This window comes from Cardiocondyla obscurior, linkage group LG04, assembly GCF_019399895.1.
Source record: "Cardiocondyla obscurior isolate alpha-2009 linkage group LG04, Cobs3.1, whole genome shotgun sequence".
NCBI lineage: Eukaryota > Metazoa > Arthropoda > Insecta > Hymenoptera > Formicidae > Cardiocondyla > Cardiocondyla obscurior.
The window spans coordinates 8,724,270-8,749,709 of record NC_091867.1 but is presented as its reverse complement, the minus strand read 5'-3'; the positions used below and the strand labels follow the sequence as shown (position 1 = coordinate 8,749,709).

At 45.3% G+C, this 25,440-nt stretch overlaps 1 protein-coding gene across 21 annotated transcripts in view; it reads left to right on the top strand.

The window, feature by feature from the left end:
* Heph (polypyrimidine tract-binding protein 1 heph) overlaps positions 1 to 25,440 on the top strand; it is a 349,521-nt gene that overhangs the window by 176,729 nt on the left and 147,352 nt on the right. For 12 of the 21 annotated variants that reach the window (XM_070655595.1, XM_070655603.1, XM_070655596.1 and 9 more), the window contains one exon: positions 10,358 to 10,414. The exons of 8 other annotated variants lie outside the window; for them this stretch is intronic. In XM_070655595.1, coding sequence (XP_070511696.1) covers positions 10,358 to 10,414 — 57 coding nt within the window. Of the gene's footprint in view, positions 1 to 10,357; positions 10,415 to 14,397; positions 14,878 to 25,440 lie in introns of those variants that run through there. One more of the 21 variants, XM_070655615.1, reaches the window with a different exon arrangement.

The following is a 25,440-nucleotide window of genomic DNA, read 5'->3' as shown; positions in this document are numbered from 1 at the left end:
CCTCTCGCTCTCTGTCGAGTGCTCTCGAAATATACGTTCCGTGCGCACGTAGTACCTAACGTAGTTACCCGGTGACTCTGACGTGCGTAGGTCTCGCGCTGACACGCGACGTTCGTTTTCACAGTTGAGCGGCGAGACGGGCGATGACATAAGTTCCGTGCACGCGATACCTTTCCCGCATTATATTCCCACACGGCGAAATAATCTCTTTCTAAACGCACGATGCAACGTAAGAATAACGCGGAGTTCCGCGCGGGTCGGATGGTAATTGAAGAGAAAAATAAAAAGAAAATAGAAAGATAAAAAAGAAAAAAAAATGTTTCCGCGAGAACGCCGGGAAAATTGTTTAAACGGGGGCTTCGAACGTTGCCCGGAAGAGCGTTTGAATGAAAGAAATTATTGGCGATAAATTGAGAAAGAATGCAAGTAAAATATCCGGCCGATCGGGCCGGAATAATTGTTGCCAATCTAACGTGAATTTCGCGCGAAAATTTCGTTCATTTATTACGCTGCCATATCTATTTGTTAAGCGAGCCGCCGCTGAAACATCGTTACACCGTTTGCGCGCCGCCGAATGCAGCGTGGCCGATGCATTTCGCTGCAAAGTCGACGCTTCGGCGGAAAAAAATCGAGATAGGAATGTTTTTTCGTTGGATGCTGTCCGCTGTACGAGCCAGCTGTCATGTTGGCCTTAAATCAAAATCACACGTTGAAAAATGGAACGCGGATAGGAGTTGATGACGCGCTCTGTAAATTATTTTTCATCTAACCGTGTCAAGTGGATCAAATAATGAACGAATCGTGATTAATAGAGATTAAAAAAAAAAAGAAAAAAAAAAGATAAGCGACCAGTTTTTTTTCTTTTTTTTTTCCTTTTTTTCTTTTTTAATCGAAAATTTCTCTGACGAAATCAGCGAAGAGCATCCAGCGTTCGAAACACATAAATTCATCCACAGTTTGTGCGAAAGATAACCTTCACACTTATCGCGTTCTAACGTTTCATTTGCTTCGATAGAACGTCAGGTCGGGGTTAGTCACGAGGATTGGAAAAACAGGTGGCCCGTTTGGAGCTTCGATAACTGGAACTTGTCACTTCGTCGACCTGACGATGGCCTCTGAATTTGTAATCGCATTTGTTCTCCTCTGCCGTTTCTCTCTTTCTCCCGATCGTTCGCTGCTCATCGCCAGTATTTTCAGATTAGCACGTAGCCGGACTGCCTAGCCCGGCTTTCCGGATCGAGATACGGCGCAGAGTTTGACGTTTCCACGAGATTCACGTCAGCGAACGGTTCTTCCGCTCGCGCGTGTCGTTACGTCAGCTTAATTATATTGATGATTACTTTATCACCGAGGAAACTTCTTTCCTAACGCGTTCAACTTTCCTTCGGCTCTCTCTCGATTTAAAGTTTGAGAATGTTGATAATTGGCTCTCCGCAATTCGCAAAATAAACGTGGTGAGCTGGAGACGCGTACCCGACACTTTTATTTTCCGACAGTCTGTCAGTTCGAATCACGTTGCCGATTATTCTTTTCAATTGAGAAATGCATTTTCGCGCGCTTCTCTTTAACGCGACTCGTGCATTTACCTGATTTCTCTCGGTCTTCTCGCGTGCAATCTCGAACGGCGGCGCGCGACGTCTGGGGCAACGAAAAAGAATATTACCTTCTCGAAATATATCATTACGCGGCGTACCGCAGGACAAAAAAGTTTGCCGCGCGTTAATCCTTTTAAAGCGGCCCGTACGCGTCTGTACGGATTCTTTATCTTTTCCGCCTTTTGTCTTTACGTCAGATTTTCATTTCTTTCTTTTTCTTCTCTATCTTCCTCGCGCTCTTCTCTCTCTCTCTCTCTTTCTTTCTTTTTTTTTTTTTTTTAATTTTACGAGTCGAGGTATTATAATTGAACGCATGTCGTTGCAAGCTCGTTAGGCTTCTGGTAGTTCAAAGCGCTTGTTAATTGATTAGTATTTAGCCTTTTGTCATTTGAATAGGGTTAAGGTTCAATGTACGGATGATGTAATTACGACGCCTTCTATGTAACTGTACCGCACGGCGGATTCTGTAAGAGGATTACATTTGTTGCGAGTTTGACGGCAGCCGGTTGGAATGTCGGATGGACGTTCATGTAGAACGACTCTTGCTGGAATTTCAGTGACCCGCGCGACACAGCCATTTCGACTATTCGCTCACTGTGACGAATTACTATTGTGCGCATTTCGATTCTGTCATGCTGGCGCACCATCCGCGTCGTACCTGCTGATAGAACAGAGCAGCGCGTAGTGACCACTTTATTGCTGTGATTTAGTTGTTCCTCCGCGGTCAATTTCGCATTTCTCGAAGAGCCTGTGTATCACCGTGAATATACCGGCGACTAGCGTTACGTCGTTTTTTATTTTTTTTCTAAGCTAATCGGCGGCGTTAAACTTACTACCGCGAAGGTAAACGTTTTAAAATCTTTATTCGAAATATATCATATTTACGTTTCCTCCTTATTACTTTTGTACACCGCTGTTCATTACCTTTCGAGCTCGATATCAACTCGAGGTGCTTATTTTGAGCGATATCGTAATTTTTACCCCGAAAATAGTAGACCGTGGTAGCGAGTACAGCTGTGCGGTTAATCCGTCGGAGTGTAAACGTTACCTTGAGGGGTAGTGCATGCGCGATAATTTTCATGCAAGTAACGATAAAGTACAGACCGTAACTACGAGCGCGCAGATATAGCCGGGTATATAAGCGATAAAGCTTAAATCTACGCTTATATCTGACGTTATGCATGCAACGAGGTAAACATTGTTTCTCTGCCGCTCGCGAACAGCAACGAATCCATTTTCCGCGGCGTGGATAAAATTCGCGCGATATCGTTCCCGATCGCTTCTCTTCTTTTTCGCATCCCGCTCGAGGATGAAGACGTGCTTTCTTTATTTCAGCGTGATTGCGCCGTTTTGAAAACGTTTGCCAATCGATACGAACATTGCTCGAGATCGAATAAATTGAGGGTGGAGAGTAAAAGATACTACGTTGCTTTACGAAAGACGCCCGTGTGTTGTTCTCGCAGAAGATAAAGGGGGAGGAAAAAGCGAAACCAGCTCTCAAAAGGCCACATAGAATTACAACCCGCGAAATCTTTTTCGTGCAACCGGGGCCCGAGATGAAATTTTCTTATTTAAAATAAGAACATTGTGCACTTTGCGAGCGTAATATTCAGAGAGACTTTGTGACACGTGAAGCATGTGGACGGGAAAGTTGCAGAAATACGAGAGGTGAGACATGATCCACGACCCATTTTCTTTGCCCTCGGAGTTACAGCATTCTCTCTATTATTACCCAGTTCTGTTGCTTTTTATCGGGGCTACGTGCCGTTCGAGCCGTGTGGACCAGCGCGCGCGAGACATCTCGTGAAATTGGCGTCTCGCGGATTAAAAAGCGAAAGGCGAGTCCCGTCGATCCGCGTTCACCTCCTGTTTCTCGTTTTGAGCTTTACACGCCTCCGTTCGCTTTTCGAGGCTCCTTTCTCTCTCTCTCTCTCTTCTCTCTCTCTCACTCGTCTCAGCGGAAAAGCTCTTTCACTCCGTCTTTCTTTCTCCCCCGCGTCTGTCTCGTGTTGCGGCGAAAGCTATTTCTGGAGATTCTTGGGAGGATTATTGTGGCGCCGCGAGGCGAGAGCGGCGAAGTAGACCCACTAAGTCTACTTAATGTTCGAGTTGCCGGAATCGTTTAATTATTTCGTGGAGCTCGGCGCCCACGGCCTTTCGCAGCGTTTTTCGCGCGCGGCGAAGTTCGCGAGAATTATTGTCGGCATCGAACTTGCGCGCCTCGGCCGCGCTGCTTTGATAATAATTGCGACAATCGCGCGCGATGGGGCCGCCGTGAGTTCCATACGTGTCGACGGATTTTCATAAATTAGAATTAATTTGCTCGCATTTATCTCGCGACGCGCGCTACCGAAGTCCCGCTTTTCTCTTACAATCATATTATAATTTTAAATAGCTGCATTCTTACGCGTTTTTAAAACGAGTCCCATTGTTGACAATTTGTTTCCTTTATCTGTCTCCGTTACATCACAACTATGGCAACGGAGAGTTCTAAAGTACTGCTCGACGAGACAAAGCCGATACATCCGACTGACTCAAGAGTTAACGTATCGTTTCCACGAGACTGCCTCGCTAAGGAAGACATACTTTTCGCGTCGTCTGAAATTCCTCTTCACAATAGCAAGATATATTTTTCCTTCGACAAATCTCGCGCGTCTCCACGGTGACGGAGCCGGCGGTCCGGCGTGCTCACGACGCTCGCTTTCGTTTTCTCCCCGGCGCGTCTCCTCTCGGCGATGAGGTTTCCATGGCGCTCGGCGGTGGCCCCGCTTCGATCCTATCGCGCGTCATCTTATCCGTGAATCTCTACAAAAGGAATATGTAAATAAGCCGACTGAGATATTCATGCCGCTCCCGTTTTATCCCTCCGTCTTCGTTTCGATTGTCGTCATCCGCCCCGCGGATAAGTATGTTTGTGTGAAGCACATATGAACGACGCACGAATGCGCCCGTTCTCACTCGCGAGTGGTGCGGAATTTCTTGCGCCCGGGGATTCTCAGCCTGCAGATTTTCCGTCGATTTTATAACAAAGTGCACACACCCACTTTAGGGATCTCGTCGTTGCCGTACGCGACTTCGTAATTTTTGTCATCGAGCATCACGACATTAACGACATCCGGATTAAGTGCGCGACAAATTTATGTGAACGTCCACCGCATGAACATCCGCGTGATCGATGAAACGCCCGGATAATCGCGCCCTGCCAAATAACTCCGCGGCTTCATCGAGGAGGAAATATTGTTTCCCCGGTTTACAACCGGATGAATCTCCCGACGTGTCGACGTGTCGCGAAAAGCTTATCTCTTATTATTTTCCGAGGTTCAAGCGCCGCCGAGACGCGATCGTTACTTGGCGAGCTCCTGGAAAATGCCTTTATTTCTTGTACGCGGGGGAGTGCCGTGGAGCCGCGGGAGAAACGCGGGAAAAATCCTTTCGATCTCGCAGACACAAGTCCGCCAGGTTGTTTTCTTTGTTATCACGTTCTCTCTTTCCTTCCCTCTGTTTTTCCCCGCTCATACCACCGTCGGGTTTTACTCGTCATGAAATCGGGCGGCCAAATAAAGCAAACTGTCGTACCTTTCTCGCCCGATGACGCCGACGACGCGAAAACGAGGGCGTCGCGGCGCCGCTAAGGGCTTTCGCGTGTTTCTTAGCTGTCACATTATCGTGACAGTCCACGAGAACGCGTTGTTGCTACAGATGTCGGAGCTTGCGGGCATCTTATGCTTTAGCTGAGCGGTAGTCCGTATACCCGGTTCGCCCAAGTTCCCGTTTATCTCGCGATCGCCGTCACCGTCGAACGAAAGATACCGCTACGTCTAATGACGGACATCACGAAAAAAAAAAAAAATGGACTCTGACAAACGACGTATTCTCGCGAGAAAATTTCTTCTTAAGTTTCCGACGTTACTTAAGAGTTAACTGAAATGATTACGCTCGGTTTATATCGGTTCTCCGTTATTATGCAGTAAAGCAAGTTAATTTTTATTTAAACCATTATTTTTTGCGTATTCTTTCAAGAGACGTAGCTCGCAATCTGCGCACACGAAGTATTAATCTTATTTACAAAGCGTTCTTTAAATTTTTGAAATTAAACTGAACTGTATTCATTTTCACGGTTCGCGTGTCTACTTATCGACTTTTCTCTAGAGGACTCGTTTAGAAGGATATTTAGTCGTGGCCCGTGATTACAGACTTGGTTGCCCCATGGCGGTCAGCCGCCATTGTGTATCGCTTCGAAAGCTCGATGGACATGCACCCGGGTAGCATATACCGATGTATAATGCAATAATGTAATAACGCGTCCTGACCTTCGTATAGGCTTACGAAGTTCGGATATTGGTTACCGTGTTCAGGACGTGGCGATGCCATTATACACGGTGCTCCGTTTAATCCTTTTCCTCAGGCACTTTGCGAACTGCATTATTATGGAACGGAAATATCTCGGAGCCATTAATGAAACAAGATACGCGACACTAAATCAAAGACATTAAAGAGGTTTATTTTCTATGACGAACCAGTCGCTTTTGCTTGCGCCGAATTATCATTGTTATTTTTTCTTTTTTTTTTACAGTTTTAAACTTTTTACAAACTGGACAACTATTTTCCGCTTTACTCGCTGAATCGCTTCGGCATGAAAAATTATGGTCGTCCTTTTTACTCGTAATGATACTTCGCGCGAGACGTATTTCGTCTGCAGTTTATAGAGACTCGCTTTGAAAGTAAAATTCGGAGCACAGAAGCCATAAGTCTTTTATGACCTATATTGTGCGAGGCAAGGAGAATTTTCTCCATGACGCCGTTCTAGTTCGATCTTCGCAACCGACGTCGTTTTCTTGAAAAATCAGAAAAAGATTACTTATGCTGTCCTTAACTCGGAGTGCACTTTCAGCAGGAGTATCCGAGAGAGTCGCAATTCCGAAACACTAAAAGGATATATTATATATAAAAGGTCGTAAGAGGTCGGATTGCCACTTTGACACGAGTAACTCTTGCTCCCCTTTGATTTAGAATTATTTCCCCTCGCATTGCCACCCGTATACTTTTTATCTCCGTGCGAACTTTCGTAATCTACGGCTGCGTCTTTGAAATACCGACTCTCTACGTAATGTATATCAGGAGAAATTTAGATGAACTAGAACATGCTCTTCCTATAATTTTTTTTTTTTTGTTCACACACGAGAAAGAAAATTTGTGAAATATTAAATTTTAAAATACATTTTTTCACCGTCGAGAGCAATATTAACATTAGTATATAAGAATAACTTTGTAACATGTGTCGTATTACAATTAAAAGTTTTATCACCGGCAACTCAGTTTTGGAAAAGTACTCTTTTGCGACAATCTAATCGTACGGAAATCTCGAAACTCACGGATTTTTGTTCGAAATATATTTAAACTTAATATTATACTTTTTCGTTTAAAATCTGGCTGTGTTCTTTTTCTTTTCTTTTTTTTTTACGCGCCTCAACACGCGCGACTTTCCGCGAAGCTTTTATTCTCCCCGATGTCTGTTTCTTTTAACCAGAGTGGAAATTGATTGTCCGACATTCTCTTTAAATCTCTTTCCACATTTTTTTTATTGAGATCTTGCTCTGATAATAATTTGAGCGGCGTAAATCCGACTGGAAGAAAGACGAAAGCCTCGTGAATCTTTTTTTGCTCACGCTGTGAAATTATTTCTATCGCGCGCAGAAAATCTACGTGATGACGAAGTAAAGAAAAGCTCGCGCGTATGTAAATTTCGAGATATCTTTATCCCATGGTTTTCTTTTCATATAAACTTTTTTTTTTATTCCTTTTGTATCTTTCAATACTTTCGAGTTCAATTCCATTCTTTTCGTTCCGGCGATTTATTGCACAATTATACGATGCCAATATCATTGTCGATACGCTGTACCATAACACATAATACTTTATTAATCTTGTTTTGCATTGCAATTTGTGCAATTTATTGAGATTACCACAGTGATATAAAAATATCTTTAAAAATGGTAATGTTCGCTCAAGGACTCGCATGAATCGATGTAATTTTTATTTCTGTGCTATCGATTCATTGCACGTGCAGGCGCAATCTTGCGCCACGCGATCTTACAGCCGGCCTTCGGGGAGTTGCAGTTTCAGCGTGCAATTTTTACGCAGTGCAAAAAATACCAGTCAATCCCGCGGCCGACTTTCTTTTTTTTTTATTTCTGTTTCACGCGCGCGAAATATTTCTATTTTATTTTATTTTTTTATTTTTATAAAAGGGAAATAAACATAGAAAGCCGTAGTTGATAACCATGAAACAGCCGCAGCAGATCGCTGCGGCGTACGATGCGGAAGTAAACGTCATTGCCCGACGTCTAGAATCACGGGTTTTAAAAATAGGATAAAACCCTTTCAGCTTCGCAACTTCGTTTCGATAATTTTATCAGAGGGTGAACCGCTTGTCGGGCGGAAGGCGTGCGGGGTTCACGCCAAAATCTTCGTGCTGCCTTCGCCGTGTCACTTCGCAGAAGTCGGAACTTCAGACGACGGATACTTAGGTGTGCCTTGACCTCAGCCTTGAAGCCGCGGAATGCACGAGAGCGGCTCGCCTCACCGCACATTCCCGCTTTATGCGCTGCGCGGCCACGTGCGCTTGATCGTTGCACTCTTCCTATCTTTCTTTCGCCCTTCGTACTTTATTCGTCGCTCCTAGATTCGCGCATTCTATCCCTATCTCGCGTCGATCATTGCTCAGCACGTTTCCGAGCTATTCCCTATCTCCTCGATCGACAGGCTCCATCATTTCCGCTTTTAAATGGAAAGCTTTTAGATTAATTGCTGAAATCAGACTTTGATTCCCAAGATAATCACCCTTATTCGAACTCTTTGTATTTATAATTGGAAGACGCGAGTTCTCGAATGTAAAATTTTATTGAAAAATAAGGAAGGAATATTGCGATGCGAAGAGATAGCTACGAGAGACGGTTTTAGCAACACAATTGTCGAGCGCGATGCAATTAATGTCTCGAATAGTGAGGTTTTTTCTTGGGAATATGAGACGGTTCGTGACGACGCATTTAATCGAGGTGTAGTTTTCGCCATTAACGAAGGAAAAGTGCAGGATATTTAATCGTTTTTTTATATTTTTTTTTTAATAAGTAATGCAGCGAAGAAATTTCTTAAATGACATTGGTTGTTCTTATTTTTACTGTACACACTAATTGACTTTCAAGCCATTCTATCGGCGAGGTTCTGCGACCGATATGACGTACTTAATGTATATTTTCTCTTCGGCTAAATCACGCAATTTGAAAGCGCACGAAAAATGCACGAGGCGCGAGAATATAAAAAAAAATTGCGATGGTTTTGAATTGCACGGGCAAATGATTGATTTATACGACAGAAATAAATTACAACATCACTTTTGGAGCTTCAGTGAGCTGATACATTTCGATAAATCACGAATCGCGATTTACGTATATTTATTATGAAAGCTCACATCATGGAAAAATCTGGGTTATCTCCCTACAAAATCGCGCATATAAAAACATTCACAAAATTTGAAAAAAAAGTTATTTAAATTGGCAAAAAAAAAAAAGAAAAAAAAATAGGTTTTATTTTTTCCTCTTCCTCTAAATTCATTAGAAAATGATAAAAGTCGCATTAAATATAATTGATTTTAAAATTATTAGGTACGTATCTACTTTTATTTTCTCGACGAATAGCAGTTAATATAATTTTACAATCTTTAAAAACGTTTAATTATTTTTATAAGCGATATCGCGAGGACAGTACGACGACAAGTCGCGCCGGTTTGATTCTCGTCCTTCGATTCTAGTGTCGTAATTACATCTCGAATGAAAAGAGACGAATCGACGACAAGTGATACGTACGCGAAGACGATGCGTGTGAAGTAGTAAAACAATTTCATAGTAATTCGAAGTTACCAAATGGACGGTGCCCGTGATTCCCCATCTCCGTATCTCCGAATTCAACAGGTTGCAGCTGGCGGCTGGAGGAGCGCCATTCCTCCTCATTCTTCTTTTGCTCGCCCTTGCCTTCGTTCCTTCCTTCCTTCCTTCCTTCCTGCCTGCCTGCCTGCCTTCCATCGTTGCTTTCAATTAAGTGGCTCGCGACGCGTACTTCTTTAGCTTCTTTCAGCCGCGAGCGACACGCTCTGATCATACGTTAATTACGCGCGTTAATTGTACGATCGCGAGCTACGTTTGTATCTTAAGAAAGGATCGTGGTGTTATAATACTCACCGCCTGCAGAAAACCATAAATACAAGCTTGTAATGCGCTAAGTAATGTCCGTTTGAATATTACGTACCGGCACATATGTTTGTCTAATTAAAAGTGTTTGACTCTTGACGAAGAAGTGAGCTCGTTACCTTTGCAATTTTTTTTTTTTTTTCCCTTCTTACGTTCAAGTTTCCTGGCAGGTAGTTTGCAATCGCAGAACTGGCCGGAAGGATAAATGGAAGTGACGAAGGGAGAGCACCGAAAGAAATCGGTTTGCACTTCCTGTTGACTTGCAACAGAGCAACAGACCGTGATAGACCTCAGTCGGCATGTCGTACGTGTCCGCTTATCGCGGGTTTTATCTGCTCCCGCTCCCTTTCGAGCCCGCCGTCTCTCGCGTGATTATCGAGAAGATTTATCAGACGTAACTTTCAGCTGAGAAATTTCGTACGCCCTTTAGGAAGATATAAAACTTCGGGATACTCCGCCACACGGTTTTCGGGACGCCGTTAATTGTCTGAGCGTAACTATGTCTTTCTTCCGTTGCAGGTAAGAATTCCAGACCTTTCGAATTTTCGCCCGTTTCCCACAGCACCGTTTCCGGTGGTAAGTTCAGCTCACATCATATACACACACTACTCACGCGACTCGGCGAAATGTTACCATTCAAAATATTACGTCTATTTACACAAATGTTGCATAAATGTATGTTACATAAATGTATGTTACATAAATGTGTAATATTTGCATGTGAAAAAATAATGTTTGCTCGGACGTTCGATTTGTTATAACGGCGGACTCGCTATAAGCTTTTTCAAATTATTACCGATTAACAATGGCGAAGGCGAATTGCGAGGTATGCAAAGTTTTTAAAACTGGTTTAAGATCCTAAAGAATATCGATGCAGATTTTATCGCGCTTTTATTTCTCTCGTACGATAAAGAAATAAATATCGCGCCATTATGGGTTTCTGTTTGATCGCGCGACTGTTTATTTTTATTCTTTTTTCTTTTTTTTTTTTTGGTGCGACATTTATTTTATCGTTCTGTCACACGGCTCTCGCGTTGATTTCCGAACGCGCATTTGCTCGTAGCGCCAGTTATAAGGAAAAACAATAGACCGATCGAACTCTGAATAAGTAGTGCTTCCGCAATCGTAAAAGTGCGGGGGAAACAGTCAACTGTATTGAGCGAGGCGCGATAACTGTAATCTTTTATTGTTTTATTTTTTATTTTTATTATTCATCACGCGAGATATATTTATTTTCGTTAAAAAGTTTTACGTATTAACACCGAGTAAATCGTTGATAAGAAAGTAGAAACAAAAAAAATAAAAAATAAATTTCTGTTAAGCGTGACGAATATCGGATTAATTTGTTAATCGCGGCATTAGATGTACGCTGAAAAGCAGATATGACAATCGACGGCAGCTAACGAACCTGACTAGCGTCGTGCGTCGAGTTTCACATGTAGTACCGCATGTATATACCGCGCCGGCCGGATTGCCGATGACTGATTTCTTTTCGTTCTCTCATCCTTTGCCTTTTGCCGCCTAGGGTTACGTACGCTAGCCGCTGTCGCCACAGAAAATGCCATATCTGCTTTTTGGTGTACAAGCGGGTTGTATGCGCTCTGCTCGGATGCATTAATGTTTTTGTGCTGACGGCCGAGGCGTTTCGTGCGCCCTGTGGAAAGATGCCAAGGTGCGCGGTAGATTAAGGAGGACAGGTGAATCGCGCGAGAGAAGTCGAGCTGATGGATAATTGCTCACAGGCCGCGGCAACGGTCTACGGATCGAGGGTCGTCGTTGCAATTTAAACGGATTTATGGTACTCCCGGTACCTTTAACTCAGCCGCTCCCCCGGGCATCGAATTTTCGTAGTCACTTGCTCGTGCACGTATGTAGATGCGTGTGGTTGTGTGCAGCCCGACCGCGCTAGACGCTCACACCAACTTTTCTGTCATGGTCGATCGTGTAGCTTCACGCTTTAGTAGAGTGGAGGAGGCCTCGCTAGATTCTGAGAGAGGTAGAGAGAGAGAGGGACAGACACGGAGAAATTTCGAGCCGTTTATCACGGTTCACGAAGCGCTCCACCATTTTCGATATTTATACTGTAGGCAGGCCGCTGTACGAATTCGAGCGGCATTCGAACAACCTGCGAGAAGTGTTTTATCTTCTTGGAAGAGTGATATCGCGTCGTAAGAAACAGGAAAATAACGATCGTAAGAACTTCTATGACTGGGCATTTTTTTTTTTCGCTTTTCTTTTTAAACGCGATTTTAATAGTTGATTGAGAAACGCGTTTTAAATACGTCTGTTGTGCTATCTGTTCGTATTTTCTCGCTAACTTTTAATCATTTTAACGACGTTAAATTTGAAATCGGAGAACTGTACTAAAAGCGACAGCTGCGAGAGCTGTGCATCTCGTTTAGTGAAATAAAGTGTTTCCTCCGCCGGTTTTCGCCCAGCCCGGAAGGAGCAGCTCGAAGACGGGTCATTGTTCCGCATTCGATAATCGTCTTCAAAGTGCTGTCGAAGCTCCGTGTTTACCCATGCCTCGGAAACCCGTAGCGATCTTTTCTTTAAACTGAAGCGAAGTCCGTTTGAGCGGCACTAATCTGACGGCGATAGAGAAGCGAAGTTTCCGATTCTCGTTCAACTTGAATCGCAACTCCTTGCTTCACTCGTCAAAATTTCGAGCGCTGGTTTTATTAGATTCAGTTATTTCAGTCAATCAATGATAACGTTATTGTTCGCGAAATTGTGAATTAAATGCACAGCCGGGAAAGCTAAAATTATATCGTTTCACTCCGCTTAAAGATTCTCTTCATTAAATATATCGCGTTTCGTTAAAAGTGCTAATAAAACAATTTATTTAACACGCTTGATAAGATAGACAAATTTATTTGTCGTGAGCATAATCTTTCTTCCTTCGGTGATTTATAAAATCCTCTTTCTCACGAGCGACTTTGAACACGTCGTCGGGACAGCAGCGGATAAACGGGAAGCAAACGATTTTCACCTTTTCATAAGAAATTCGCGATATTATCATGAGCAAATTTGACTTTCCGCTCTTCCACTTCCAAAGATTTGCAAGTCGCGCGCGCTACCTTCTCGAGAAGCTTCTCGCTCGCAATAACCGACCTACGATGCGCCGGGCTGCTCCCGGTGGAGCTGTACCACTACGTACATCTTGCTTCTTCTACATCCGTTTGAAAACCCGCCGCGGGAATCGACTATGCATCAGGCGAATTCCGGTGGTCCGCTAGTCCGCGCCTAAAGCTTCTAAAATTCCGCGAGGGAGTGAAGAAAGGCGAGATAACGGATGAATATTTGATTCCTCCGCTGCGGCCTAGCGTACGCGACTTTTTCAAAATTAAAAAAATCTCCATGGAAATTTCTTTTTTTACGCTCGAAAATTGCAAAACAATCATTCCGACGCCGATATTCGTAAAGCGTCGAGGAAAAATTCATGTTTTATCGGTAGTCAATTTTTATCATTCGCCGTCCATAAAATGTGGCGAGCTGTACTCTCCCATTCAGCCAAAACCATCCGGTGTACACTCTCGATGCGACCATATTTTTCGTTTCGTCCGTCGGAAGACAAGCGCAATCTCTCGTAGTCGATTCAACCAGAGGATGCCTCTTTCCGCGCTTTTATTCCCGTGTTTCGGGATGCTTTTCTTTTCTCCTAGCGGAACGATCTTCTCTCTCTCTCTCTTTCTCTGTCTTTTTCTCTCTTTCTCTCTCTCTCTTTTTCCCGTTCACTGACTCATTCACTCGCTCACTCACTCAGTCTCTCGTCTTTCCTTCGATACCTTGCATGTCACCGAAGTCGAAGAAATTCACGCTCGAAAATGCATTCTGGAATAGTTTCTCGAGAACATCTTTCTTTCCCCATTTCCCCTTGCTCCCTCCTCCCCCTCGAACGGGGGTTGGAAATTTACGCGCCACGGATTTCGCTCCTCGTTTGCCCCTCGGTCCTACGAAAGTCGAAGATCGCTCGAGCGTATGGCGCGGATCGTGATATCTCGATTAGATATCTCGGCCCGTTACTCCGGTCGAGCGGAAAGCAACTCTTCTTTCCGGGAATCTATCCGTCGCTTCGATAACGCGCTTTTCCGTCCGCGGTATCCATGAAACTTTTCACGCGAGAGCCCACTCTTCGACGAATAGATCTCATTCGCGAAAAGTATTGAGTCCCCGTAACGTCCGATGGCTTCACATAAGCCGCGCTGTATTTTTCTGTTCCATATACTCGCGCGGCTTCTTTTCCCCAAGATATACATTATTCTCTTTCGAGTGGCTAATAAAATTACTCAATAAAAATCAAAGTTGTGATTATTTTTAAAATAAACAAATATAATACCAAGCTAGTCACTAGTTAAGAAATATATTTAATCCGCACGATCTAACCACTAGCTGCAAAGTTAAATTAGCTAGATAAATTTTCACTCGGAAATTATTTATTAAAAATTTATTGACGAATTCAGATAATTTAAGAACGAAGCTATTTTTTATTGAATTTATGACGACTTCAAATTAAGGGGGGGAGAGGGGAGGAAAAAGGGGAAAGTCGATAAAGGGATATCCGATCGCATGACAATCGCTGTCACTCCAGTTTATTTACCCTTTTTTTTTTTTTTTTTTTTTTTTGAAGCGCTGTGTAGAGCCGTCTGCCGGACGCGTTCAACGTAATTTCGAGAGTGAACGCGAACGGTGGACGGGGGCGTTGTTAAAAATTAAACGGATGACGCCTGATTGTCCACGTTGCCGGACGAGACGCGCGAGGTCCAGGCCGGATTGGCCGTGTAAACGCGATTAGACCGCCTAGGTCTCTGTCCGTTTTCCGGCCTATCTGAGTCGAAGTAATTCCCGAGTCCGAATCCAAGGGGGCAACATGGTACGCTACGTCCCCTAGGGATAAACCCACCGCCAGCACGATACGTTGTTGTACCCTCCTCTCGCGCACCTCCGCCTTGACTCAGCTACAATGGGATTTCAAAACTCATCTTGAAACGTGCGCGGAAGTCTGAAGCAGTCCGACGGCGCTTTGCGGCGACGCGGAGGTAAGAGATCCTTAATCGCCGGAGAAACTCTTTTCTTTCGAGGAATAACGTGCAGATCACTACGCCGCGGATAGGTAATTGAAGATTACCGTCGGAGATTCGAGGCAACCGGGGAAATAACGTAATCGGGTTTTCCTCGCAGCCGACTGACCAAATTCGGCAAGCGGGCGGGGTAATTCACGATTCTCGATTAACGTAAATGACAGAATATTGTGCGTTTCGATGATTTCAGAGAACGAGTAAAATCTGACTTTAACGCTTCTCCCGTGTTTGTTATATTTGTCGTTCTACTTGAAACTATCGATCTGAAATTCGATCGTCGTTCGTTATTTTCGCTCATTCCATTGCACAGCGCGGATCGGAATTGTTCTTCGTTTCTGTTTTGGTTAATTAATTTATTTGTTGGTTCGGGCAAGTTGGATCTTCCCAAAATCCACGCTATCGCAACGGTCGCAATTCCCTTCATCTGCATTTCGGCCGAACGATAGTTCCCCAGGATCGTTCCCGTGATTCCTCTAATGGACTTTTAGAGAATTGGGGCATGCGTCACGTACATAGCCCATATTAATATCGTTCCACGGTCTCCGTCTCGTCCCTTTCTAAGGAGGTTCCCAAGGGAACTCAACGTGCCGTTGGTAAGTGCGATATTTACTTTACAGTCTTGCTCCAGAAATTTCACCGTAGGTCTACTCGGTAAATTAATCTTTTAATCCCGCAATTGCTAACCGCAATGGCAATTGTATAATACTTTTAGTCTACTAGAGCGATTTATTTCGAATCAGCTTGAGCGTGAACCGTTGTGCCTTTCGACGTTAAAAGGAAGTTTTAATTAGCTAAGTTTCACACACGTACTTGTACTAAGTTTATTATACATGACGAAATTATGGCACAGTAATTAGAGGATTAAATGTATTGTTTAAAATGCACTTTTTGCAGCGAATAATTTACGAAGGTGGTCTTATCTTATTTAGCATTACTAGATACGATACAAATTTTCATTAAAAGATTTTTCGCGTAAAAAAAGAATAATAAAACAAAAGCTTCCAATCGTCCGTCGCGAATGTCGTCGCGAGGCAAGTATTAATATCGCGCGGTGTCAGAATCGGCTGCGAAGCCGTGGTTCGCGCATTCCGCTGCTGAAACCTCGCGTCGGTTTACGGCGCGCGTCCGAGGCGAGCGATGCTCGTAGGGACTTGCAAAATAGCGCGCAGAAATGCCGCGAGATGCATTGTTACGAGCCTGCGGCCTTGGTCATTAACCCTCCGGAGAACGAGGTACCGCGCCAGCCCGTGTTCTCTCTATCTCTCGTTCTCTCCTCCGACTGCGGAACATCGAGGCCGACACGCGCCGGGCGTTCGTTCTCTCTCGGCCCTGTCGGCTCGCTTGTCCCTTCGGTAACGAGCCCGAGATGCATGAAATGCTCGCATGAAATCTCGTTGAATACTTGGCCACGCTATATTGCTCGCCGGTAACGGCACTCGCTTTCGCGGCCTGTGGCCGTGTCCGTCTACGTCCGAACCCCGCAACTACTTTGAGTCGTCGCTCAAACACGGCGATTTGATAAGAGCTGATGTGATAACAATGAGGAGCGAAAGATAATTATCTCGACGAGGTAAAACACAATAGTCACGCAAAAGTTTTCGTACACGGTCGCTCGTAGGATATTATTTTTTATGCTTTTGAAATGTGCATTTTTTTTTTTTTTGTTCTCCGGTAATTCAATCTACGGATCATTAAACGCACGTCGCGGTGGAAAGTTTCGTTCACGGCGATTTATTTCGCGAGCTACCGATAGGATATAGCGTCGATTCGCGTGCACTCGGGATAGCGGTATCCCGGCTGGAGCGTCGTATAAACGTTCATCTTGACCAATAGGTACTCGCGCTCCCGCCTCTATCTCTCTACTAAGTTACACGGTGATAAACTGGGAATCACGCGGGACAATGGTCATCCTTTATGACGATACCGACGGAATATACGCGCGTCGAAGCATCGGCCGTACTTACGGCAGTTTGTTATTGGTCGAAGACTCGTAACGCAGAAATTACACAGCAGCCCCGGTGGCACTTGCACCGATAGGAGGCACTCTAAACGCCCTTTACGTGTTCGCATCCCTTTCGCGTTAAGGCGGCAGTTAATGCCATTAACAGTATCGATAAAACGGATAGCATTATCGCGTCATTAGCGGCGCCGCGAAAAATTGCTACATATTATATGACTTATAAATTGCACGAAATCACATTACGCGCGTATACAATATTCATTACGGGGCACGTCCGCGCGAACGCCGGCCATTAAATTTTCAATACTTATTATTATTGCGCTCATTATGCATTCGTAATGCAGTTTACGTTATATTTATCATGCAGACTCATTACCGCCGCTTTGACAAACGCCGCGCCAAATATTCCAGAGGCAGGAAGGTGGAAAAAGGTGTTACCGCGTTCGGTGCGTCATCGGGCGCGAGGTAAGACGTGAACAGCCTCGAGATTTTCCGTTCACCCCTTTGAAGCACGTCCATCAATCAGTCCCTCGGTTACCACTATACATCGGCGACGACCGGGAACCGCCGTCGGTGTCCCGACGACAAAAGCCACCCGAAAACGAAACGGAAGATGAATAACGCCGGCGCTCGTATTTACGCGCGGTAGAGCGAGATTAAAATGAATCGAAACACACAAGACGAGACGATTTTCGCGCGTGAAATGTATCTAATACATCGGCAGGTATCACCTCTCGCCCGTGAGAGCGGACATCGTGATTTCCCCTATTTTCCTCGATACCGAAACTATGAACACGAAAATCGGTGTAAGTGTGCGTGTATGCGTGTGCGCGCGCGCGACTCCAGTGCACACGTGCGTATACGCTCGCACGCGGACCAGGTCGGTTTTAATTAGAGAACCTGCGCCACGTACCCGAGGCTGCAGGACCGAAACAGGCTCTTCGATTAAATTATTAATTAACGTTCTCCTAGAAATACCGCATCGCGCGCACATGCACACGCGATTTCTGGTCGAGGTAGTGACAAAGAGCGGTCGCTTGGGATGCTGGACGCGCGACAGGGATGGAATTTTATGCGCGCACGGGAGCACGTAATCTTCACGGTGTTGCGCGTGTGCACGATTGCAACGGTGTCTCGTGGAGCCGGGATCTCGTGTCCCTCAACTGTTACATGCGACACCACCTCGAAAGCGCATTTATGACGCCGGCGAGCACGACACGGTATAGCGGAGAACGGCAGCATCCGCGCACGTGGACCTCTCGTTTGTACGGCGGCCGTGCGGCCGGACGCGTGTATTTAAACGCATTAAAATTCAAGCGAGTGCTCGAAACGAGTTCAAGCTCGCTGCGGGCTTTATCTGTACGCCTGTTTCTCGACCCGCGAAATATAAAAAACTGTTCTTTACGTTTTATGGTTTATCACGCGCGGCACCGGAACGCGGATCGAAACAATAAAAAAGCGCGCGGCTCATCTCCGATGCGCGATCCCGGGATGAGCCGTAGGGGCTTCGCTGGGGTGTCGCTCCGGTATCGGGGGAGGGTCAAGTATGAAAGTGCCCATAGCGGCTGTCAAACCAATTAAGCTCGTCGCATTGTAAAGGTTGCTTTTAGGACGGAACGCGAGGCGAAAGGGGAGAGCTTTGTTGCCGAGCGGCGGTTATGGCCGCGTAACCATATCGGCTGCGTCTGTAATGGATCAGTTTTATGGGTGCGCATCGGCGATGCCAATGTAGTTTCCGCGGTTCACAAAGCTGGCCGCAAAGTTTGTCAAAGTGCATTGTGCCGCGGGACAAGGGAGGATGGACGAGTGCGGTGCCGCTCGATTGCCGATCCTGAAGACCGCAGAGCACGACGTTTTGCGTAATTTACACGGTATATATATGCGTTTCTTTTGGTAACAGCGAAATACGCTCGGAACTGAATACAATATTTAAATTCTATATTCAGAAAGTACCGGTTATTAGACAATCTTTACTTGATAAATATTTTAGCAGCAATCGTAAATAGAAAAAAAAAAAAAAAGAGAGAAAGAAAACGCCTATTAACGCAAATGATGTAATTGCGAAATGACAAGTATGAATTCCGCGAATCTCAACCAACGAATCATCTCAAACGTTTCCCCGGTCGATTTGCGCTGATTGAAAGTGGCAATCGCCATGATGAATAATAAATGCTAATTAATGTCTGTAACGCTCGTTTACAACTCCCTGCCATAAATGTCTAATCAAGGGGCAAACTTCGGCCGTCTCCGGCAACCAAGACCTCGCTCTCCTTAAGCTCTCGAGTTAGTTTCCGGGGTAGTTTCCAGCATTCTACGTTCTCGCCGCTTCTTCATCCATCTTTCTCCGCTCGTAGTTTCTATCTCCTTCGTTTGTGCATCCTTCGAGTTATCCAGCACCTCCCGTCGGCTTCCTTCGTCCTCCGTGCTCCCCTTTCGTCATATTTCTAAGTAAATTTCGTAGTATAATTAACGTTCAGTAGCTGCCGTCCCTTGTCGACCGACGCGCGGTTTATGTCACGAACCGGGAGGATTCCCAAACTAAAGCACACCCCTCGGTCTTTTCCCGTGACGGATTAACCGACACGAGTGGCAGTTCGATGATTTGTCATCGGTACGGAGAATCGATGGCGAATATAGCTTTTTTATTTTTTTCGTTACAGATCTCGCGATAAAAAGTTGATTTTTTCGACAGCGAGGTTTTAACGAGACCAAAACGAACTTCCGCTCTTTGCTTCTTTTTCTTTTCCTTCGCTCCCTGCGCGGTCTCATTGGGCAAAAAAAAAAAAACACCGGGTGCAATTGTAACAAATATCTATAACGTCGACAAAGAGATTTTCGTCGTTTCTTTCGTCACTCGCGCGACGAATGCGGCGCACGTTCGCCGCGAAATAGGAAATATATCTTACGGGGGCGCGAGGATGCTGTCCGTTCGCTTCGTCAACAGGGATCACGAGTCCTCCGCGGAAGCTTCTTCATCCTTTTGCCCCTCCCCCACCCCCGTCTTTTCGCTTCCTGTTCGCCCTGTCATTTTTCCCCCGGTTGCCGTTTCTTCTCTCGGCCCGCACGCACGAACCTCGTTCGCGAGATCCCGCAAATCCCGAGATCCGGAGATGTATGCTGTGTGTGACGTATTTGAGGCGCTTTACAGCGACGCGATCGAGATCCCCGGTGTTTGTTCACGTTTATCGAAACCTTCGAATGCTCCCGTTTCCTTACGACTTACATCTGCGTGGTATTTCTTAACGTTCTCGAAATCAAACTTTTTTTATTTTTTTATTTTTTATTTCAATTATTCCTAACGATAAAATTCACATGACATAAAAAAAAAGAAAAAAATAATTTCCACCTTATATATAAAATACCTATAAAGTGTGTGAGTGAAAAAGCAGGGTCCGTTGTTGACTTTTAAAATTGGCGTAAAGATTTGTACTGTATACGCTGCGAAGTTTGTTTTCCCTTAGCTCGACGGGTAATGAAATCTCGCAAGGGTAGATTTTACAATGGATTTATTTCGCGCGGGATATATTGAACGAAAAAGCGTGGGAGGATTAGGCGTTTCCCACCGTCGCCACAAGCCTTTCGCCCGGGTCGGCAAAATCTCGCTTTCCCTCTCCCTCGGATGCTGTGGATAATCGACCCCGCTAGATCCCTCCGGGGATGGCCCCAGCCGTCCAATAAGGATCCGCTTATCGTCGAAATAAGCGGAGAACCATTTGTAAATCGAGACGACACCTGCCGTTCGTGGTTCGTGCCGCTTTTGATTAATCGACGCCCTTGCCGACGTCGATTAACCGTTTAACCGCTCTCAACGAAGGTATCTCCTTTCTCCTTGGTTCTTTCCCTGATCTCCTTTCCTTACCGCCTCCGCAGACTTGTATCTCTCCTCGCGTATTTCCTGCTAATTCCCGTAGGGAATTCTAACGGTAAAGGGAATGTTAAGGAAAAAAAAAAAAAAAAAAAAAAAAAAGGAAAAAAAAATGAAAGAAGAAGCTGCGTAGGGACGGCCTGTCCGGCAGAGCTTCTATTATTTTTCAATTGCCCGGACGAGCAAGCACGAGGTGGGATTCCGGTATCCCGGATGTAATTGGAGTCGGCTTTGCCGTGGCGAGAGTAACCGGCGGAATAAGACGAGCTCGGGATGGTGCAGGAACGGGGGATAAAGAATGAATACTGTCCTGGATGCTGGGGAGCCGTGCTACGCCGCTCTCAGCTGAGCGAACGGGGATTTCGAGGAGGAATGGCCACGAGCGACGTGAGCGGCGTAACCGAACGCGCGGGCGAGAGAACCGCGGGAAAGGGTAACGAAATATGCATGTAGAACACGCCGTGTTAGACCCGCGTGATCGATCTCGGCTGGCGACGGCCGGCCGTCCGTAACCGGATGCGGCGCGTTTGGATTTCGAGAAATATCGAGGAGGAGCAGGTCGGGTCGACGGTGCGCGAAATAATTCACGATTCGCCGCCTACGTTCCCTTTATGCCCTCGCCCGCCGTTATGTATTATTTAGCATTTAATTTTACACCCCTTCAAGTCCGAACGTCGAAATGTACGTCCACCGCGTGAACATCGTCCCGTCGAGTCTCGCGGGATCGAAAGCGTTGTCCGTGACGTAGAGACGCAAATGGAACATCGATGGTAATGATTTAACCGAGAAGAAAAGAAAAGAAAAAGGGGAAAAAAACAAAAAAAAAAACAAAAAAACAGCCAACCTTTTGAATGGAAAAGCGATCTTTCGCCAGACCGCCGAGAGATGCTCTCGATTTCGAGGGATAGCCAACCACGGCCGACTTTCGCCGCGAGTTTAATTAAACTCTCGAGTGCCCGTTACCTACATTTCGCGGCGACGCGGACGGCGAGTGCATTGTTAGCGTTTGCTAGCACGGCGAGACAATTGGCGATCGTGTATCGCCATTGCCAGCCAGCCCGGGGAAGTCGATTTCCTGGCCTGGGCTCCGTTCCTCTTTCTCTTTCCCCGCGCCCGACCATCCATCCCCTCGCCCGGCGTCGCCTTCATCTGCGCGCAACCCTCTCGAGCGTTCATTCTTGCCTTTATCTACCTCGCATTGGCCGGGGGGCCGTCGATGGGAAGGCGACGTCGGCTTCAACTTCCGTTCCATCCGCTCTTGCTTCAAACTCCTTCCTCTTTCTCTCGTTAACGATACGAGGCCCAGATATGAAACGTCGCATTGTAAGAGAGGACTCCAACCCCGCGATCACGACCGTATTTAAAGTCTGATTCGTACGACAGAGGAACCTTGTTTTTTTGCTACGTATTTTCTATAGTCAAATATTGTCAACGTTTCGGTCAGTAGATAATATTAGGATTAATCGTATTATATATTATTTAAATTTCAAGATTAAAGCAAATGCAAAAGGCTGTACGAGGGAAGTTTAGGTTACACATGTACAATGCACGGTATAAAAATGTTAATATTTTCTAGTGCGATCTGCGCGGCAGAACGACAGTCTTTTACATGACGGATGAAACCCCGCTCGTTAATAATAACAATCGCTGTCATGAATAATTGAGCGTCTAATACGTCATTTTGATTAAATTTCATTACACTGGCGGCGTTATGAAATTGCGTTTCGTAAACACTGAATTAAATAGCAACATTACTATTATGACATTATGTAGTAATGCCCTTACCGTATAATAACGGCTGTGTGCAATTTATAATGCAAAATTTCTCGTTCACCGTGCCTGCTTTGTAGTTTGTTGACCCGTGCAGTGGCACTCGTTGTATAATATTTATTACACAGACTATTTTCCCCGCAAAATTGAGTGCAATGTATCGTGAAAATGTACTTGTTTTGCGATCCGACCGTCTTGCGCTGTGCACGTTAAATTCCATTTCGTCGTTGATAATTTTCTTCGCTCCCGAGAAATGGATTGCTCGGTAGAGTTTCCTACGTACACGAACAAGAAATGTATATCGCGGATTTTAAAATAGCGATTATCTCGGCCGCGTATCGTTATCATTTTCGGTCTGTGTCGGTCGGGACAATTCCAATAAACGTGCTTTTACCCAGTTTCGATCGGAATCTAATACCGAGGCGAAGCTGGTTCTCTAAGCGATACTAACTACGTGGCCGCAATCATCGGTATTGTTACTTCGATCCGGCGCTGCCGCCTGCGGCGAAGCTGCACCTCGAAATTCGTTTCCAGCTTTTACCTCCGGACACTGGCCGGGGAGAGGAGGCCATTCTTCACCTCTTGCGAGGGGCGTCGAAACGAAATTCCACGTTTCTCTGTTGCGCCGTCGATCATTTGATTTCGCACTGCCGATACGTAAATAATAGACTCCGAGAACATACGGCCCGGTGCCATCCCGAATCGACGGGAATTCGCTGATTGATTTCGTATCAGCCTCCATTTATATCGACATTGCCGATTGCAGCCTCGCGATGAATCTGTGTTATCGCCGTTATTCTCGTCACTCCATTTCTTTGGAATATGCGTGTGGACATGTTGCGCGTTTTTACACGAGTGTACGTATAAACGCACTTGAAAGTGCCGCGTAAAAAAAAAAAAATATTAAAAAAAGAAAATTGCTATTGCGCGTTTTTACTCGTATAAAAGACTTTACAGCCTGTAAATTTCCAAATTCACAAACATCGAGTAAGCTGCAAATTAGCGAGTTTGCAAATGATATATTCATTTACGTGCATATTCAAATGCAAAAAGGGCGTAATTATTTTACTGAATACGGCGTGTCGCAGTGATAAAAATTCGGCAGTTTTTAATTCTCCGCACGACTCTTTCAATAGATAATCGCCGAATGTGTTTGCGCAACACATTTATACAGGAGATTAAAACGTTTTGTCACAAACTCGCGCGACAGAGTTATTTTTTTTTCCCCCCGCGTTGCTTTCGCGCCTGAAGAGAAATATACACGCGAAATTTTCTACGAATTTATTCAACGGCAATCGGTTTCAAGATCATCAACGAAAAGCGACGACGAGCCGATCTGCGTGAATGAGGGATTGATGACGCATTGAGCCGATTTCCTTTGAGCAGAACTGACCGGCCGACAGCGTCTCTACTTGAGACTTTGATCTTGCCGTTTCCGCGCGAAATTCTAAGCCGGTTGAAGGCGCAACGCCGACTAAACGGAATATTGATGAGTCCGGAGTAATCGGCTGCCGGTTATCGCTATTAGCGAGCATCGCACAAAGCGTTGCACTAATTAAAACGGATAATACAGCGGCCCGTAGAACGAGGCGGTAATTGGGTGTGGCTGCGCGGGGGTTCGTGCCCCATTATTATTAATTGCCTCGTTAATAGGGTACGGGGATCTCTCTCTCTCTCTCTCTCTCTCTCTCTCTCTCTCTCTCTCTCTCTCTCTCTTTCTCTTTCTTTCTTTCTCTCTCTGACAAATGCAGTGCTTCTTTGTAGCGTTCGGTAGCAGCGAGGTCGTTCAAAATCAATGCGCGAAATATCAAACGTGGCGCTCACGAATTATTTCCATTTGGCGAAATATGATATGCTTACCTTTCTTAATTAAATTTGCGCTAAACGCACGTATTTCCTGACACGTGCGACGTGAGTTATTGGCGTTTACTAACACAGGAGATCTCGTTGGCTTTTGAAAACGGTCTATTCTTAAAAGTTCGATTTCCGTCGAATACCTCTCGACGGAACCCTTCGACGATTAACGCCGCGATTACCAATGCCATCGGCGTTATCAGCCGCGTTTATCAGCGGTGCTACGCGATCCCGTTTTTACAGGTTCCTTCTCTCTTGTCTCCTTCTCTCCCCGCGTCACGAGGTCGTATATTGACGGGAAAAGTTTGTAGATTAGTTCGATCGCGACGATCGCATGCTCGACGCGATTGAACGTTATCGTCGTCCGCGATAGGAATTACATCCCGGGTTGAAAAAGGGACGCCCGGCGTGGTAAAATCGCTTCGTCGGGTAGGGGTAGGCTCACCCTAAACATCGTCGCGATATGAGCCAGCAGGTCTTCTCTCCCCCGTCGTGAGATCGGCAACTTGTCCCTTTTACGACGCGATATACCCACGGAAACGGCCGACCGACAAAGTTATACCGTAAACCACGCTGTGCGCAGAGACTGCCGGGCGCCAACAAAGCGATATCGTTCAGCTACCCTCCCTCGAACCGCGCTGCTTATTTTCTCCCGGTCGAATAATAAAGCTCGGCTCGAGGTCCCGAATTGACGAAAGAAAGAATTAATTCACGTCGGAAGCAATCTCGGCATTAACGGCGAAAGTGATTTGTATCCGTCGCTGACTGGTCGACGAGAGTCGCCGTCCCTCAGAAATCACGACCCGGTCAGAATGTCGAAAGTGGGAATAATATTACGGCAGAATATTATTTGAAAGAAAAAAAAAGAAAAAAAAATTTACATTAAAATACTTTAACTTATAATTTCTAATTTAATTAAAATTACATCACGAAGTTTACGCGATTATATTCGAATATAATGTAACAAAGGCCGGGCGAGTTTAAAAAAATAGTTGGAGCCATTGGTCGCGATGCAAAGTCCTCGCATTTGGCAGTCAAATGCAAAGCTACAAAAAGTGACTTTAATTTCAGT